The sequence below is a fragment of the Bos indicus x Bos taurus genome, chromosome 25 (genome assembly GCF_003369695.1).
Source record: "Bos indicus x Bos taurus breed Angus x Brahman F1 hybrid chromosome 25, Bos_hybrid_MaternalHap_v2.0, whole genome shotgun sequence".
NCBI lineage: Eukaryota > Metazoa > Chordata > Mammalia > Artiodactyla > Bovidae > Bos > Bos indicus x Bos taurus.
The window spans coordinates 33,978,022-33,997,805 of NC_040100.1; the positions used below are offsets into that span (position 1 = coordinate 33,978,022).

The following is a 19,784-nucleotide window of genomic DNA, read 5'->3' on the forward strand; positions in this document are numbered from 1 at the left end:
AACTAAGATCATGGCACCTGGTTCCATCAATTCATGGCAAATATATGGGGAAACAATGGAAACAGAGGCAGAGTTTATTTTCTTGGGAGTCACTCTGTCACTCAGATGGTGACTGCAGCCATGAAATTAAAAGACACATGCTCCTTGGAAGAAAAGCCATGACAAAACTAGATAGCATATTAAAAAGCAAAAACATTACTTTTCTGACAAAGGTCCCTGTAGTCAAAGCTATGGTTTTCCCAGTAGTCATGTGTGGATGTGAGCGTTGGCCATATGGTCCATGTTCTGGACCAAAAAGAAGGCTGAGCAGTGAAGAATTGATGCTTTCAAACTGTGGTGTTGGTGGACTCTTGAGATTGAGTCCCTTGGACTGCAAGGAGATCAAACCAGTCAATCCTAAAGGAAATCCACCCTGAATATTCATTGGAAGGACTGATCCTGAAGCTGAAGCTCCAATACTCTGGCCACCTGATGGGAGAAGCCAACTCATTAGAAAAGACTCTGATGCTGGGAAAGATTGAGGGCAGGAGGAGAAGGGGGCAACAGAGGATGAGATGTTTGAATGACATCATTGACTCAATGGACATGAGTTTGAGCAAACTCTGGACGATGGTGGACAGGGAAGCCTGGCATGCTGCAGTCCATGGGGTCACAAAGAGTCGGACACAACTGAGCGACTGAACCACAGTAGCATTGCTGGCTCTCCGGAAAGGCTCTTTCCTCTTGGTTTGTCAGTTGCGTTCATCATCACCATTGACAACACCCGGTTTTTCCCACTCTTCCACTTGGATCATCTGATGCCCTTTTAATGGTCTCAGAGAATAAAGCTGAGTCGCCATCCCTACAGCCCTGAGATGAAAGCTTCAGAGTCTGTTGGCGAGACACGTCCTGTAGTTTGGCCCCATCTCTAGCCATTAAAGAAACAAAAAAATTAAAATGAAGAACATAGCTGTAAACCTTCCAAATAGTTTTGTTCCCACAGGGAGCCCTTCAGCAGTTGTCTCTGGAAGGAGGCAGCATTTTACATGCTCTCTCTGCCACTTTCATTTTTCTTTGCTTCACTGTTTTATGTCTTCTTGTTAAGGAGAGAAGGGCAGTAAAGCTGAAAAAGTGTCAGGAAGTTGAGCACTCCTCAACTGACTTTTCTTATTACTTTAGAGTTTATACTTCTGTCCCTGTTTTCAAGGGTGGTTGATCATTTCAGCCTTCTTTTTTTTTTTTTAACTTTACAGTATTGTATTGGTTTTGCCATATATCAACATGAATCCGCCTTCTTAAATAACTTAAAAAATAGGAAGCAACATACATGCCCACTAATAGGTATGTAGGTCATGAATTAGGCGCAGCCTTGTCTTTGAACCCCTTCATGAATCACAGCCTTGTCATGGTGAAGGGGCTTGTGTAACCCAAAGAAGCCATAAGCCATGCCATGAAGGGCCACCCAAGATGGATGGGTCACAGTGAAGTTCAGTTCAGTTCAGTCGCTCAGTCTTGTCCGACTCTTTGTGACCCTATGGACCATACATAGCACGCTGAGTCTCCCTGTCTATCACCAACTCCCAGAGTTTACCCAAACTCATGTCCATTGACTCGGTGATGCCATCCAACCATCTCATCCTCTGTTGTCCCCTTCTCCTGCCTTCAATCTTTCCCAGCATCAGGGTTTCTTCAAACGAGTCAGTTCTTCGCATCAGGTGGCCAAAGTATTGGAGTTTCAGCTTCAACATCAGTCCTTCCGCTGTGAAAAGTTCTGACAAAATGTGGTCCACAACAAAATCTAGACAGGGTATTGAAAAGCAGAGACATCACTTGGCCAACAAAGGTCCATGTGGTCAAAGCTATGGTTTTTCCAGTAGTCATGTACAAATGTGAGAGTTGGTCCATAAACAGGGCTGGATACCAAAGAATTGATGCTTTTGAATTGTGGTGTTGGAGAAGACCCTTGAGAGTCCTTGGACAGCAAGGAGATCAAACCAGTCCATCCTAAAGGAAATCAACCCTGAATATTCACTGGAAGGGCTGATGCTGAAGCTCCAATACTCTGGCCACCTGATGCAAAGAGCCAACTCATTGGAAAAGACCCTGATGCTGGGAAAGATCAAAGGCAAAAGAAGAGGCCGGCAGAGGATGAGATGGTTAGATAGCACTGAGTCCATAGACTCAATGGACATAAATTTGAGCAATCTGCGGGAGACAGTGGAGGACAGAGGAGCCTGGCGTGCTGCAGTCCGTAGGGTCAGAAAGAGCCGTATGCGACTTAGCAACTAAACAGCAGCAATGATATCTTTGAGAGGGTTACTGGATGCTTGCTTTTTAGAGGGTGCTGACTGGGAGAGGTGAACAGAATTTTGAGATGATGGTGATGTTTTCTTTCTTGATCTGTGTGATGATTTCAAGGATGTACACGTATGTAAAAATTTATCTAGTGCTTTATTTCATATAAGTTATACCTCAATAAAAATAAATGTACCAAAAAATTAAAAAGAGTGCTCTGTTTACTGACATGGAAGCACATTCACTATGTGTGGGATGAAATAAGAAAAGAAAGCCATCAGTAAGATGGTTTGCATGGCATCATTATATTTTGGATATTGAAACAGTGTTGGCAAACTAATGTCCCATGGGCCAGGCTATTTCATGTAAATAACCTTTTATCGGGACAGAGTTGAACTCCTTCATTTATGTGTTATCGATGGCTGCTCCCATACTATGCATAATTTCCTAGGATTTTGATAACAAAGCATCACAAACTGAGAAGCTTAAGCAATAGGAATTTTTTTGTCTCGTATTTCTGGAGGCTGGAAGGTCAAGATCAAGGTTGTCCATAGGGCTGTGGCCCCTCTGAAGGCACCAGAAGGGTCTTCTGGCCTCTGGTGGTTCCTAGGCTTGTGGCAGCATAACTCCCACCTTCCCTTGACAGTCTCCCTGTGAGCACGTCTGTGTCCAGATTCCTTCTTTTTACTTTTTAAAAACTTTTTATTTTGTACTGGGATCTAACCAATTAACGACATTGTAATAGTTTCAGGTGGATAGCCAGGGACTCAGCCATACATATACATGTATCTGTTCTCCCCTGGGTGTTCATTGGAAGGACTGATGCTGAAGCTGAAGCTCCAATACTTTGGCCAACGAGTTGACTCATTGGAAAAGACCCTGATGCTGGGAGGGATTGGGGGCAGGAGGAGAAGGGGATGACAGAGGATGAGATGGCTGGATGGCATCACTGACTCGATGGACATGAGTTTGGGTAAACTCCCGGAGTTGGTGATGGACAGGGAGGCCTGGCATGCTGCAATTCATGGGGTCGCAAAGAATCGGACACAACTGAGCAACTGAACTGACTGAACTGATTCTCCCCTGGTGGCTCAGATGGTAAAGAATCCGCCCTCAATGCAGGGTTCAGATCCCTGCATTGGGAAGAGCCCCTGGAGAAGGGAATGACAACCCACTCCAGTGTTCTTTCCGGGGAAATCCTGTGAGCAGAGGAGCCTGGTGGGCTACGGTCCATGGGGTTGCAAAAAGTCCAACACAACTGAACCTCTAACACACATTCTTCCCCAAACTCCCCTCCCATCCAGGCTGCCACGTAACATGGAGCAGAGTTCCCTGTGCTATACTGTAGGTCCTTGTTGGCTATTCACTTAAAATAGAGCAGTGTGTACATACACATTCCAAACTCCCTGACTATCCCTTCTCCCCATTCTTCCCCCTGGCAACATAAGTTCATTCTCTCCAAATTCCTTCTTTTTATCAGGACACCAGTGGTATTGGGTTAGGAGCCCACCTTGCTCCAGTATGACCTTGCCTTAATTAATCACATCTGCAATGACCCCATCTCCAAATAAGCTCGTATTCAGAGATACTTGAGCTTAGGACTTCAACATATGAATTTTGAGAAAGCACAATTCAGCCTGTAACATGCTACACCAGCAGAGTTGAGTAGTTGCATCAGAGACTAAGCCTAAACTATTTATTATAGTGTCTTTACAAAAGAAGTTACCAGCCCCTGTTTTCAAAGATGTGTGTATGTGTGTGTGTATATACAAATGCATACAAAATTTGGAAGTTTGTTCGCAAATACATAAACAGAGGTTGCCTCTGAGTTACAGAATTATAGGCAATTTTAACTGTACTCAATATTTTCTACATTATTTTGGCTTCTAAAAATTATGATATAATAATATTTGTAATACAAATGAATAGTAAACATATCTCTTTGGACAGGAAAGGACATCATTCCTGTTTAGTCTCTCTGCTTCCTACACGCAGCCACCGAAGTCTCCTGTCCGTTAATGGTTTGTTTTGTTCCAACGCAAACCTCTCTAAATAGGCCACAGTTCTACACTGTTGGGAGTGCTGATGGCAAACACTTAGCGACCAGCAAACTCAACTGTTTACTCACTTGGGCATAAGGATTCTTCATGTCTTTATTTAGCTGCCTCTTGTAACTCAGGGAGAAAAGGTTTTGGCTTTTATCTCCTCATTAAAAATAGATCCTTTTATGATGACGGGACAGAGCAGTGATGAGTCATCTCCTGGATGATAGGGAAGTGTGCGATGCTGGATCAGGCCTCAGGAGATGGGCCCCAAGACGGTACCTCGCCATTGCCTTGACTCCCTGGCTTCTTGTCGTTGCAGGAAACTGGATGCTTTCATCTACGATGCTGCCGTCTTGAATTACAAGGCTGGGAGGGACGAAGGCTGCAAGCTGGTGACCATTGGGAGTGGGTACATCTTTGCTACCACTGGTTACGGGATCGCCCTCCAGAAGGGTTCACCGTGGAAGAGGCAGATTGACCTGGCCCTGCTCCAGTTTGTGGGTGATGGTAAGACTCTGGTTGACTTCCCCTACTTCTGGGGGACTGGAGACCCTCACACTCTCTGCTTCCTAACTGGCTTTCCAGTGGATCTTTGGGTAATGACTTAACTCACTGTAAATATTTACTGAGTGCTGACCACATGGTACCATGGTTCTTTAGGTTGCTTATAATGGAAACCAATTACAGACAGCTAAGTCAATTAAAAGGAGTTTATTTTAAGGATACAGAAGTGTCTATCTCAGTGAATTTAGGAAAGAGTTGAGCAAATAGGTTCAGAGGGAAAAACAGGAACCAGGGCAGACCTGGGGCCTCAGCAGCAGTAATTCATGGGTCCTCTCTCTGAAGGAGTGCTTCTCAGTGTGGAGCAGGGATTTCATCCCCTGGGGGATATTTGGCTGCATCTGGAGATATTTTTGATTGTCATGACAAGGAGGTTATTTGATACCAGCATTTGGTGGGTAGAGGCCAGGGGTGAGGGTGCTGGCATCTTTCAATGCCCAGGACAGCCCCACCCACCACCCCCCCCGCAAAAAAAAAAATCTCAAAACACAGAATTATCTGACCCCAAGCATACAGTAAAGAATCTGCCTGCAACACAGGGGACCCAAGTTCAATCCCTGGGTCGGAAAGATCCCCTGGAGGAGGACATGGCGACCCACTCTATTCTTCTTGCCTGGAGAGTCCCATGGACAGAGGAGCCTGGTGAACTATAGTCCATGGGGTCACAAAGGGTTGGACACAACTGAGCAGCTTTGACTTTCACATGTTTATAGTATCAGGGTTGAGGGGGAAAGCTCTGCTCTAGAGCACTTCTTGTTCAGTTGCTAAGTCTCTGAACGCAGTCACGCCCAGTGTCTGACTCTTTGAGACCCAGTGGACTACAGTACACCAGGCTCCCCTGTCCATCACTGTTTCTAGAGCAGTGACATCACACAACTAGGCTGTAATAAGTCCCAGTCTCTATTTTCCGAATTCTAAATTTCAAATTCCAGAGGAATGATTCCTGATCGATTTTGGGTCAAAGGCTCTTTCCTGGACCCCTCAGGAGTGAATAAAGGGTAGGGTTACATTGTCCTAACACGACAGCTCCTACTGTCTTCCTATGGGCAGATGAAGGACAGGTGATTGCTATACAGTGAAGAGTTAGTAGAAACCCCATGGGTTTCCACTACAGTCCACCCCTTGGCTGCCTATCCTGAAAAAAGACCATTTCCGCCTACATGGGCTTGCAGTCTAATGGAATGAGGGTGTTTCTGGAGCTTCCAGCTAACTGGACTGACTCTCTCCAGCAGCATTTCCTTCTGTCCATCTCTCCTTTTAGTTGGGGATTTCAACATAGCCCATTGCTCCAGGACATGGTTTTAGAATCCTGTTCTGGCTCCAATGGCATGTTGGAGCCCTTGGATTTGCCAACACTGAGATGGGAAAAGCAAAAGCAGCAGAGATGGCAGGTGAACCCTAGAAACGGGTAAGTGTGAGTAGGAAACAGAAGTTCAGGGCATAGGTCAGAAGCTGCGTTCAAGGGCAGAGACTACATTTGGAGATGGTTCCCGAAAATGCAGGGCTTCCCAGGTGGCACTAGAAATAAAGAACCCGCCTGTCAATGAGGGTGATATAAGAACCTTGGGTTTGCTCCCTGGGTCAGGAAGATCCCCTGGAGTGGGAGATGGCAACCTACTCCAGTATTCTTGCCTGGAGAATCCCATGCACAGAGGAGCCTGGTGGGCTACAATCCATAGGATCACAAAGAGTCGTACACAACTGAAGTGACTGAGCATGCACACATGTGAAAACATGCTTCTCTTGTCCAGGGCTGGGGAGGACGGTCTGTCAACCACTGTGGCCAAACACAGTGTTGAAAGAGGCAGAGGTTTGTGTGTACAGTTGGTGTAAACTTGAGCAAAGGGCATAATGCCTTATACCCTCTACTCCCAGATTTAAACCTTGGGTTCTCACAGTGTCATCAAGAAACCTAAATGTGGTTTATATTTAACTCCCACATGAGAGCATCTGAATCTTTGGATTCTCTCTAGGGCATTGGTACCTTTCAGTCAGATCAACACCCGTGTTTTCTGTGTCGTAGTGACTTGTAGCTGTGTTGCCCAGTTATTGCTGTGACATCTCGGAAGAACATGACAATTGGCATTTATTTTGCTCATGGGAGCACAGGTGGAGTGGGAAAGCTTGCCTTGGGCCATGGTGGCTCCACCTCCTGCTGCCACAAGCCCAGGGATCATCTCTGTGGTCTTTGTTCCATCCGTGTTTATTCTGGGTCTCAGGCTGAAAGGGCAGCAGCTAGCTGGCAGAAGCTCTTTTCCTGGCTGTGTTGGAGGCACAGGAGAAAACACCCACCTGCACGGGCACATTTCAAGTCTCAGCTTTCTTTTTTTAATTTTTTTATTTTATATGGGAGTATAGTTGCAGAACCTGTCTGCAGTGCAGGAGCTGCTGGAGATATGGGTTCTATTCCTGAGTTGGGAAGATCCCCTGGAAGAGAGCATGGCAACCCACTCCAGTATTCATGGGCTTCCTTGGTGTCTCAGAAGGTAAAGAATCTGCCTACAATGCAGGAGATCTAGGTTTGATCTTTGGGTTGGGAAGATCTGGAGGAGGGAATGGCTACCCACTCCAGGATTCTGGCCTGCAGAATCCCATGGACAGAGGAGCCTGGAGGGCTACAGTCCATGGGGTCACAAAGAGTCGGACACGACTAAAGCAACTGAACACAGCACAGCACATAGATGGACCAGCAGTGCTCTGTTAATTTCAGGTGTATAGCAGAGTGATTCAGTTCTACAGATACATGTGTCTGTTCTTTTTCGAATTCTTTTTCCCATTTAGGTTGTTACATAATATTGATTGGGCTTCCCTGGTGGCTCAGACGGTAAAGAATCTGCCTGCAATGTGAGGAGACCCCAGATCGGTTCCTGAGTTGGGAAGATCCCCTGGAGAAGGGAATGGCAACCTGCTCCAGTATTCTTGCCTGGAGAGTTCCATGGACAGAGGAGCCTGGCGGGCTATAGTTCTTGGTGTTGCCAAGAGTCAGAGACGACTGAGCAACTAAGAATTTCTTTCATAATATTGAGCAGAGTTCCCTGTGCTATACAATAGGTCCTTGTTGGCTAGCTTTGTCACATTCACATCTGCTAACACCTTTCTGTCCGAAGCAAGTCCTACGGCCAAGCCCAGAGTATACTCTGGAGCAGGGGTGCCAACCTCAGGGGTCTAATGATGATCTGAGGTGGAGCTGATGTAATCATAATAGAAGTAAAATGCTCAATAGATTTAATGTGCTTGAGTTATCCCGAAACCATTTCCCACCCCCCATCCATAGAAAGATTGTCTTCTGTGAAACCGGTCCCTGGTGCCAAAAAGGTTGGGACCGCTGCTCTGGAGTATGCTCTGCCTTGTAAAGAGGAGTTTTGGAGTCAGATGACCAGACGTGTGTGCACAGAGGAGTGAAGCATCCATCTGCCATGGTGGTCACCTAAGCACCTCCCCGTGGTGTGAACTACCCCGCTACGAGGGTCTCATTTCCAGCAGTAAAAACCACAGACTCTTGAACATAACAAGCAACCGGTCATTGAAGGACTGGATGAATACATACACACATGGATGAATGGTTAGTGTCAGGATGTATTTCATTTGACAGGAAACTTTTAAATATGATGGGTAGCTGTCAAATCTGTCAGTTCTAACTCTACACCTACCTACCACTGCTGTCACTTCTGCAGCATCTTTTATGAAATAGCAACATATTTGGGGAATAGGATATGCCAATCACCACACCGGATGTGTTACATGTGTTCTTTAATTGAATATTCATCACAACTTTATAAAGTTAAATATTGCCTATGATCATTTTACGGAGAATGAAACCGCAGCTCAGTGGGCTTATCAGTCCCTTAGTGAGTAAGTGGCGAAGCCTCTACTTTAAGGGAACTTACTGTTGATGAGGGTCAGTCATTTCAGACTTTTGTTTCATTAATTCTCCAGAATGCCTATTAAAGTTTGCTTATTAGATGCTTGAGATGTATAGATCCCTGTGTGTGTACACGTGTATGTGTGTGCTCTTGCACACTCAATCGTATCTGACTCTTTGTAAGCCCACCAGGCTCCTCTGTCCATGGGATTTCCCAGGCAAGAATGCTGGAGTGGGTTGCCATTTCCTACTCCAGGGGATCTTCGAGACCCAGGGATCAAACCAGCATCTCCTGCCTGGGCAGACAGGGTCTTTACCACTAGCACCATCTGGGAAGCCAATAGACCCTTGAAGAAGAAGTAATTTAGTGTATGTTGGATGATATCTATTGTCCCATTTCCAAATGCTTCTGTGAAAAGGTTAATTTTTTTTTAGCCTCAGTTTATTCATCTGCAATTGAATACAGAAATATTTACCAGATAAGGTTGTCATGAAGATAAAATGAAAAGTTATATTTAAACAGCCACCTGGAAATAGAAATGATTCAGTAAATGCCATCATCACCACCACCATCATCATCATTGTCCCCCTCCCCTTCCTCCTCTCTTCCTCCCCTCCCCCCACCCCCACATTATTGTTGTCCATCCACAGCTCAAGGATTCAAAAAACCATTTTTAATGTCGTATTGGTGATAATATGGTCAAGTTAGCATCATGCATTGGAGAAGGAAATAGCAACCCACTCCAGTGTTCTTGCCTGGAGAATCCCAGGGACAGGGGAGCCTGGTGGGCTGCCGTCTAAGGGGTCGCACAGAGTCAGACACGACTGAAGCAACTTAGCAGCAGTAGCAGCAGCAACCATCATGGAAATGCCATTCTGAACAGAAACCTCCCCTCTGTGGCAAATAAAAAAACAGTAGAGGCATCCAGATAAACCAAAGAGGTGTTTCCTGTTTTAACAGAGTGTCTAGATTCTTAGAGACATTTTCTGTCCCAGTTCAGGTCTTTCCTGGTCAGACTGTCTGGATTGGGGGATGTGTCTTCACAGCTTCATCTTCAGAGACCATCTGGAGGCCAAGCCATGGGAGAGAAAATGACGTGGCTCCAGGGGGCGTCTTGAGATAATCTTCCCGGAAAGCCACGTCCAATTCTGAATGTCTCTCTAGGAGTAAATACATGAATTAACACAGCTGCATAAATATTTCACTTATCTTATGCAGCTTTGGCAGGATTAATTATACTCCAAAATTAGACCTGGAAAAAGCACAGTGCTGAGCGGTCCCTAATTATTATTCATCCCCTGGAATGGAGTGTTTATCTCTTGTTATAGAGTAGCTTCGGTGGACGATTACGAGTCTAATGAGTGTCAAAAGTATAAAAAATTTTCCTAATGAGCTGTGTAAATATAACCTTTTGAGTAGAGTGTTTGGTTATTGGGGGAACCTCTTATGTGAAGCCTACCAAGCATTTCCCTAGGAAAGGGCCTGCCAATCTCCTGTAAGAGATACACAGGGTCCCAGTAAGACCTTACCCTCCTTTTCCTGTCTGACTGTTGTGTCCTTTCTGAAATAGTGGCACGCACCTGCATGCGTGGTAAGTTGCTTCGGTCATGTCCGACTCTGTGCTACCCCATGGACTGTAGCCCACCAGGCTCCTCTGTCTATGGGTTTCTCCAGGCAAAAGTGCTAGAATGGGTGGCCATGCCCTTCTCCAGGGGATCTTCCTGACCCAGGGACCAAATCTGCGTCTCTTATGTCTCCTGCATTGGCAGGTGGGTTCTTTACCACTAGCGCCACCTGGGGGTTCACCTGGGGACACTCAAAGATACTTTTCAGCATCCATCATCAATACCCATTGTTTACTGAGAAACACACGTTCCTAGGCACTGAGGTTCCAAGAAGGAATCCTTCCTTCAAGGAGCTTACCATCCAGTTGGTTGGCAATGTGTGGAATTAAAATGTCTAATTAATAAATAAATAAACATCCTGTTTCAAAAAAAATATGAACATGTTTGTAATAATTCATGTATATATGTTAATATATACTATATATTCATGTTTATATATGTATGGGCTCAGTCGCTCAGTTGTGTGCAACTCTTTGTGGCCCCATGAACTGTAGCCCACCAGGCTCCTCTATCCATGGAATTTTCCAGGCAAGAATACTGGAGCAGGTTGCCATTTCCTACTCCAGGGAATCATCCGAACCCAGTGATCGAACTGGTATCTCTTGGGTCTCCTGCATTGGCGGGTGGATTCTTTACCACTTCCACCACCTGGGAAGCCTGCACACACACACACACACACACACATATACACACATACACACACACGCACACACACACATACACACACACACACATACACACACACACACACACACACACACACACACGTTGGTGTCCTGAGTAGATGAGAGAGTGGTCGAGGAGAAATATGAGATATATCTTATTTTTTAGTAGCGGAATGAAAATACAGAATAAGTCATAAAGAAAACAAGTAAGATTTAGACAGATTAGGATGGGCCAGAGTTCCCAAAGCCCCATTCATTAGCTTATCCAGCAGCCAACTAATAACTGCTGGGTCCCTGGTATCATCCCGGCACCTAAGAGGTGACAGCTAACAGAGAACGTAAATAATGAGTACGTCTGGGACCTAAAAAAATGGCATTTCTGGCTTCAAAGGAGAGGTTGGACAGAAAGTCTCTTAGGCCCTATCGGTCTCATGGATTTTGTAATTTTTATGTGATTCTGGGATTTGAAGAGACAGAAGAAAATCATAAGAGGTTAAAGGCCCTTTTGATGGATAGAAGCCAGCAAGAAGATATCAAGGAGAACAAGTTGATATTGTAACATTATTCAGAAACAGGTGGTGTTGAGAAAAGAGAAGGAAACCAAGATTTTGAGCCTATACTCAATGGTCTACTACCATGCTAAGTGTGGCACAAATGATCTTTATAATTCTTTGTACAATGTTCTGGAGTAGATCTCATTACCTACATTTTGCACAGCAGGAAAACGAGTCTCATTTAGGTTACGTGAGCTATAGCAAGGGGCTTCCCAGGCAGCACTAGTGGTAAAGAACCTGCCTGATAGTGCAGGAGACATAAGAGACATGGGTTCGACCCCTGGGTCAGAAAGATTCCCTGGAGGAGGGCATGGCAACCCACTCCAGTATTCTTGCCTGGAGACTCCCAAGGACAGAGGAGCCTGGAGGGCTGTGGTCCATAGGGTCGCAAAGCGTTGGACATGACTGAAGCAACTTAGCATGCACGCACACATGAGTTGTAGCAGAGCTTCTCAAACTTTAACCTAATCAGGACTCACCCGGTGATCTGTTTAAAATTCAGGCTCTGTTCCAGTCGATCTGGGGAGCCTGAGAATCTGCACTTCTAACAATCTCCAGATGATGCTGCTGATGCTGGTCTGTGGACCACGCCCTGCATAGATTTTTTGTTAGAGGTAAAAATTGAACCAGGTTTGCCTGATTCCAGCTCTGATCATCTTTCCATTCAACTAGGTTTCTGGAGAAGTCTTACGAGTGGCCAGATCACTTTAGCTACAAGTCATATATTTAGCTTTGAAAAGCATTTAATCTTCCTCTTGTATTTTGCTCAGTCTTCATGGTTGTTGGTTTCTTTTTAAACTCAGAAAAGCATTACTTCTCCCTAGTGTCTAGTCTGAGTTCATTAAACAAATAAAATGAAATATATGTATTTATCAAATATTTTTATAAAATTTATAAGGTATATCCCATTGTACTTACATTAGATATATACAGATATCATCTATAAATATTTGGAAGATATGACACATGCATATGTATTCATCTTGTATTCTAAGGTGACCAGCTCAACCCATTTTGCTGGGATTCTCTTGGTTTTAAAACTAGCTGGTGACTTCATGCATGCTCAGTCACTTCAGTCATGCCCAACTCTGTGAGACCATACAGGAGACTGTAGCCCACCAGGCTGCTTGGTCCATGGGATTCTCCAGGCCAGAATTCTGGAGTGGGTTGCCATGCCCTCCTACTTCAGGGGATCTTCCTGATGTAGGGATAGAACCTGCATCTCTTAAATCTGCCTGCATTGGCAGGTGGGTTCTTTATCGCTAGTGCCACCTGGGAAGCCCCAGTTGTATCATATTTGGACACACATAGTAGATTCATCTCCAGTACTCTTGCCTGGAAAATCCCATGGACAGAGGAGCCTGGTGGGGTCCTGGAGCCCAGGACCTCCAGACCATGGGGTCGCAAAGAGTTGAACATGACTGAGCGACTTCACTCTCACTTTTCACTTGCGTGCATTGGAGAAGGAAATGGCAACCCACTCCAGTGTTCTTGCGTGGAGAATCCCAGGGATGCTGGAGCCTGGTGGGCTGCCGTCTGTGGGGTCGCACAGAGTTGGACACGACTGAAGCGACTCAGCAGCAGCAGATTCATAGATGGAGTATTCGCCAGAGCCCATCTGTATCACTTCAGTTGGATTGGTTCCCTTTGTCCCTTTGGTACTGCAACTTTGTAAGCAGTCATTTTGAATACTCATCCAGTTGATAACAAATCAGACAGGACCACACGTCTGCTCTCGTATTACTAAGGAACCTTGCTGCAGTCAACTCTAGAGCTTCGGGAAGCACCATTCCTGGATAAGATGCTCGAAGTTCTGGGAAGGGGGGAGTGCTGGGGGCCGACAGTGGAGATGCCCACTCCCTGCTTCCGAGTGACTCGCTGTTAATGTTCCTGATTCCTTTATTTGTTGGTAGCTCTTGCACTGAACGCACAGGATGGCTTTTGATGGCGAGGGACCCCATGCAGCCAGCCAGACTCGAGTGTGTTTGTGTGATTACAGAAGTCGTTTGTGTATCTAATTAGGACTCTCATAAATTGCTCTGAGCCATGGAATGGCTTGCTAATATCCTGAGCACTGTCCTCATCAAGCTTCCCAGCTTGATATCTTTGGGCCGACATGTGAATCTCGGGGAGACCTGGACGCCCCCACCACTTTGGTGGTGAGCATCACCCATACATCCCTGCATGGCTTTGCAGCCCATCTTCTTCGGGCTGGCTTAAGCCATGAAGGTACAGCCATGTGGGTGGAAGAGATCGTTGCAGGCCACCCCACTCCTAAATATTTTCCGTGCTCATCTGCCTACAGTATCTGAAGTTGCATCATTTGGATTTTTTTTTCCAGAAGCATGGATTCCTTTATGCAACCCTCCCGCTTTAAATTCAGAGTCTCTTCTCCCATCTTCTCCTGAACTCATTTCCTGGTCTGATATCTGACCCATCCTTCAGCCCTCACACCCCTCTGTGAAGGTTTCCTTAAAGACTGCAGCTCTGGATGCGCTGACGAACTAGAACCCCCCTTGTTGCTGCTGTGTAGTCCCATATGTGACTCTTCATGACCCCATGGACTGCAGCCTGCCGCGCTCCTCTGCCCATGGGATTTCCCAGGCAAGAAGACTAGAGTGGGATGCCATTTCCTTCTCCAGAGAATCTTCCCAATCCAGGAATCAAATCCGGGTCTCCTGAGCATCTCCTGCATTGCAGGCACCTTCTTTTATCACTGAGTCACCTGGGAAGCCTTTAGCTCCATGAAACTCCTTTCATGGAGAAAGGAAACTCCTTTAGCTCCACGCTTATAGCATTTGTGTGCCATTTCACTAAGTGACATGAGTGAAGGGCTGTGACGGAAGGTTCTGTAGCTCCTAGCTGCATGGCCAGTCTGTTTCTCTGAGCTCCCGTTTCCTCAATTAAGTGTGAAAACAAATGGGCTTCCCTGGTGGCTCAGTGGTAAAAGAATCCACCTGCCAATATAGGACATGCACGTTCAGTCCCTGAGTCAGGAAGATCCCCGGGAGAAGAAAATGACAACCCACTCCGATATTGCCTGGAAAATTCCATGTGTAGAGAAGCTTGGCAGGCTATGTGTCCAGGGGGTCACACAGATTTGGACACAGCTAAACACACACACACACACACACACACACACACACACACACACACACTGTTCTCTCTAAGGGCTGCACGAATTTATATCCCCACCAACATAGGCCACGCACTCATGTCCAGTCTGTTGCCCTTTCCTCTCCCCTAGGACTCATTCCTGAGCTTTGTACATAGTAGATGCTCAAGTAAAACTTCTTGGATGAATGAATAAATGAATGCATGGATTTGAAAATACCATAGATATACTTTTGTGAGGCTTGCTTCATTCATCAAATACCTTCTCTGATGAAGTTCAGTTCAGGATGTTGTTTTCTTTGGGATGAACATCAGGTGTCTCTAGGCAAGAGACACAGAGAGGAAATCACTGAACCACTGTCCAGGAGGACAGTCTTCCCAAGCCTCTGACCCACGTTTTCACTGCCATGCAGGCAAGTTCTCCTGTTATCTAATTTGTGTGCTCTAGTAGTCAAATACGTCTGCTCTGTTCTTTTTAACGCACTTTTCTGGGATGGATATAATCAGCAAGATTGTATTTTAGAATTGGAGGGGATCGTAAATCCTGAGTGAGTCTGTGGTTTGTGATCAAGGAGGTAAATAGAGAAAGAGCGTTACTGTCTATTTTTGAAAATCCAGTTTTATTGAAACGCAGACACATCCACTCATTCAGGTATTATCTGTGGCTGTTTCCCCTACCACAGCAGAGTCACACTGTTGCAACAGAAGTTGTAGAATCTGCACAACCCCAAATATTTATTGTTGGGCCATTTGTCAGGAAAGTATGATGACCTTGGCCTTAGACTGTCTGGAGGAAGACAAGGGAGGCAGAGAAGACTTGATATTTTAGGTTGTCCAGTTCTTCTAAGGAAAGGGAAAAGATCCAGATGAAGAAAGGAAGAAAGAAGGGGCAGATAGGAAAGAGGGACAGGGATGTATGAGGGGGAGATGGATGGAAGAAGAAATGGGGAGAGAGGAGGAGGAGAGAACAAGGGGTGCAGCAAGACAGAAGGGGAGAGGAAGGATCAGAGAGAGAGGTGTGCTCGGGGGACTAGTCAGGTAACACGCCTCCTGCATCTACAGTGCAGCCTGGCCTGGTCAACTGAGCAGTTATGGATGTTGCAGATAATGCTGAACAAGCCCAGGAGCCATCCACTGCCCACTCTGGGCTCCATGGTGGAGCCGGGCACAGACCCCCGGCTGACTCACTCCTGCCTGGGAGAAGTCTAATCTGTCTCCCGCGGGCCTCCCCTGCCAGCAGCTCTTCGTGACATAGGTCCCGGTGTCCTCAGATGACTCAGCAACACCCTATGTCAACCAGCAGCCTCGGTCCGTTTAAAGAGATAAAAGCCAAAATGAGGATGGGGGATTTGGTCGGGGGAGGCTCTGAGGAGCTACTTGCAGGGAGAAGAGACAGTTTTCCACATGTTGAAAGGGAAGTCATTCAAAGCTAGCATCATTAGTGTTATTTTTATCGAAGTTTTTAACAACAGGTAACATTCACAGAGGGGCAACTATGGGTCATAAGACAATCCGTCTTTATATGTATTAATTTCATGCAGTTCTCACGGTTATTAAATGCCACGAATTATGACTATAAGTGTCTGCCTACAGATGAGGAAACTGAGTCACAGAAAGTTTGAGTCATGTGTCAAGCTATAGTAAGTGGCTGATCCAACCTGGGCAAGTAGGCTCTAGGGTCTTCATTTGAACCATTATGCAACATCATTTCTCCTTTATCTGCTATTACCCTCCCAGACATCTCATTCGGCAAGCATTCCCATCTGGGAAGGAGCTGCTGACCTATGTGATTTAAAAGCACATAAGTCAGTAGCCGGGCTTCCCAGGTGGCTCAGTGGTTAAAGAATCTGCCTGCGATGCAGGAGATGCAGGTTTGATCCCCTGGAGGAGGACATGGCAACCCACTCCAGTATTCTCCCCTGGAGAATTCCACAGACAGAGGAGCCTGGTGGGCTACAGTCCATGGGGTCCCAAAGAGTCTGACATGACTGAGCGAGCAAGCACGCATGCAGGTCAGTAGCCAGCCTCTGTTCCTTCCTCTTTCACTGAAGGATAAGTTGCCTGCAGGTGATACTGGACTAAATAACTTGGCAACAGAGCTTGAGGGTGGGAGAGAAAGTGACCTCCATTTTTTCCATCTTTCCAAGGGGAAGGAGACTTGTCCATGCCCCGGGCCCCGGCACCATGGGAACAGGCTCAGCCTAATTTTTGAGATCATTCAACCCTGGAAGTTTGGGGAAAACTCAAGACGCAAAAGCAAGAGATGAGAAGGAATGAAACAAGGACAGAATGTAATTAAGAGGAGTCAGATGTTTGGCCCCAATACAGGCTTGCCGAGCAGCCTCTCCAGGTTCACAAAGACCGACTTGCTTGCTGGAATTGCTTGTTCCCCACAGAGCTCCTCGGAGCTGCATAATCCCCAGCATTTCAGAAAGTTATTGTTCCTTGTTAAACGTATTTTAATCAAATTGAGACTTCAAAGGCGGAAATCACAGTTTAGGCTAAGCAAAGCCACTCTGTAAATCACAAACTCCATAATCAAGTGAGCAGGGGCTGGGTGCCGTTAACAAAACTCCTCAACTTATTCACACATTTGCCCATTCATTCATTCTCCCTGTAGACATCCATCCAACAAAGAATAACTGAGCAGCTTCTAAGCGCCAGGTGGTGGGGACGTAAAAACGAGGAAAGGTTTTGCCATCTTGCCATCAACAGTTACCTTACTTTGAAAGACACTTTGGGTACTTCTGTGTTCATCAGACTCAGGGAGATGTTGAAAGCAGGCTTTCCTGGGGGCTCAGACAGTAAAGAATCTGCCTGCAATGTGACAGACCCAGGTTGAGTCCCTGGGTTGGGAAGATCCTCTGGAGAAGGAAATGGCAACTCACTCCAGTAGTCTTGCCTGGAGAATTGCATGGACAGAGGAGCCTGGTGCAGATTCCTAATTATTCACCCTTCAGGGCATTTTTACATCTTCTCTGAGTGATTCTAATACACAATAAAACTAAGAACCACTCTCCATTACTTTTTTAATTTTAAGAATTTTTTGTTGATTTTGAGTTATTATAATATATTTGCATAGCCTTTGTAAATAGAAATAAGATTTTCTTTATAATTTCTTTTTTAAATTAATTTCTATTGGAGTTTAATTGCTTTACAGATCAGATCAGATCAGATCAGTCGCTCAGTCGTGTCCGACTCTTTGCGACCCCATGAATTGCAGCACGCCAGGCCTCCCTGTCCATCACCAACTCCCAGAGTTCATTCAGTCTCACGTCCATCGAGTCAGTGATGCCATCCAGCCATCTCATCCTCTGTCATCCCCTTCTCCTCCTGTCCCCAATCCCTCCCAGCATCAGAGTCTTTTCCAATGAGTCAACTCTTCGTATGAGGTGGCCAAAGTACTGGAGTTTCAGCTCTAGCATCATTCCTTCCAAAGAAATCCCAGGGCTGATCTCCTTCAGAATGGACTGGTTGGATCTCCTTGCAGTCCAAGGGACTCTCAAGAGTCTTCTCCAACACCACAGTTCAAAAGCATCAATTCTTCGGCGCTCAGCCTTCTTCACAGTCCAACTCTCACATCCATACATGACCACTGGAAAAACCATAGCCTTGACTAGACGGACCTTTGTTGGCAAAGTAATGTCTCTGCTTTTGAATATGCTATCTAGGTTGGTCATAACTTTCCTTCCAAGGAGTAAGTGTCTTTTAATTTCATGGCTGCAGTCACCATCTGTAGTGATTTTGGAGCCCAGAAAAATAAAGTCTGACACTGTTTCCACTGTTTCCCAATCTATTTCCTATGAAGTGGTGGGACCAGATGCCATGATCTTCGTTTTCTGAATGTTGACCTTTAAGCCAACTTTTTCACTCTCCACTTTCACTTTCATCAAGAGGCTTTTTTTTTTTTTTAACTTTACATAATTGCATTAGTTCTGCCAAACATCAAAATGAATCCGCCACAGGTATACATGTGTTCCCCATCCTGAACCCTCCTCCCTCCCCACACCATCCCTCTGGGTCGTCCCAGTGCACCAGCCCCAAGCATCCAGTATCGTGCATCGAACCTGGACTGGCATCTCGTTTCTCACATGATATTTTACATGTTTCAATGTCATTCTCCCAAATCTTCCCACCCTCTCCCTCTCCCACAGAGTCCATAAGACTGTTCTATACATCAGTGTCTCTTTAGTTCCTCTTCACTTTCTGCCATAAGGGTGGTGTCATCTGCATATCTGAGGTTATTGATATTTCTCCCGGCAATCTTGATTCCAGTTTGTGTTTCTTCCAGTCCAGCGTTTCTCATGATGTACTCTGCATATAAGTTAAATAAACAGGGTGACAATATACAGCCTTGATGTACTCCTTTTCCTATTTGGAACCAGTCTGTTGTTCCATGTCCAGTTCTAACTGTTGCTTCCTGACCTGCATACAAGTTTCTCAAGAGGCAGGTCAGGTGGTCTGGTATTCCCATCTCTTTCAGAATTTTCCACAGTTTATTGTGATCCACACAGTCAAAGGCTTTGGCATAGTCAATAAAGCAGAAATAAATGTTTTTCTGGAACTCTCTTGCTTTTTCCATGATCCAGCGGATGTTGGCAATTTGATCTCTGGTTCCTCTGCCTTTTCTAAAACCAGCTTGAACATCAGGAAGTTCATGGTTCACATATTGCTGAAGCCTGGCTTGGAGAATTTTGAGCATTCCTTTACTAGCATGTGAGATGAGTGCAATTGTGCGGTAGTTTGAGCATTCTTTGGCATTGCCTTTCTTTGGGATTGGAATGAAAACGGACCTTTTCCAGTCCTGTGGCCACTGCTGAGTTTTCCAAATTTGCTGGCATATTGAGTGCAACACTTTCACAGCATCATCTTTCAGGATTTGAAATAGCTCAACTGGAATTCCATCATCTCCATTAGCTTTGTTCGTAGTGATGCTTTCTAAGGCCCACTTGACTTCACATTCCAGGGTGTCTGGCTCTAGGTGAGTGATCACACCATCGTGATTATCTGGGTTGTGAAGATCTTTTTTGTACAGTTCTTCTGTGTATTCTTGCCATCTCTTCTTAATATCTTCTGCTTCTGT

The 19,784-nt window shown here is 45.5% G+C and overlaps 1 protein-coding gene across 2 annotated transcripts in view; it reads left to right on the forward strand.

Annotated features, from left to right (window-relative positions):
- Positions 1-19,784, forward strand: part of GRIN2A (glutamate ionotropic receptor NMDA type subunit 2A) — a 452,790-nt gene that overhangs the window by 394,610 nt on the left and 38,396 nt on the right. For both annotated transcript variants that reach the window (XR_003508663.1, XM_027527304.1), the window contains exon 12: positions 4,639-4,826. Coding sequence is in view for 1 of the 2 variants with exons in the window: in XM_027527304.1 (XP_027383105.1) it covers positions 4,639-4,826 (188 nt within the window). In the remaining variant the exon portion in view is untranslated. The remainder of the gene's footprint in view (positions 1-4,638; positions 4,827-19,784) is intronic.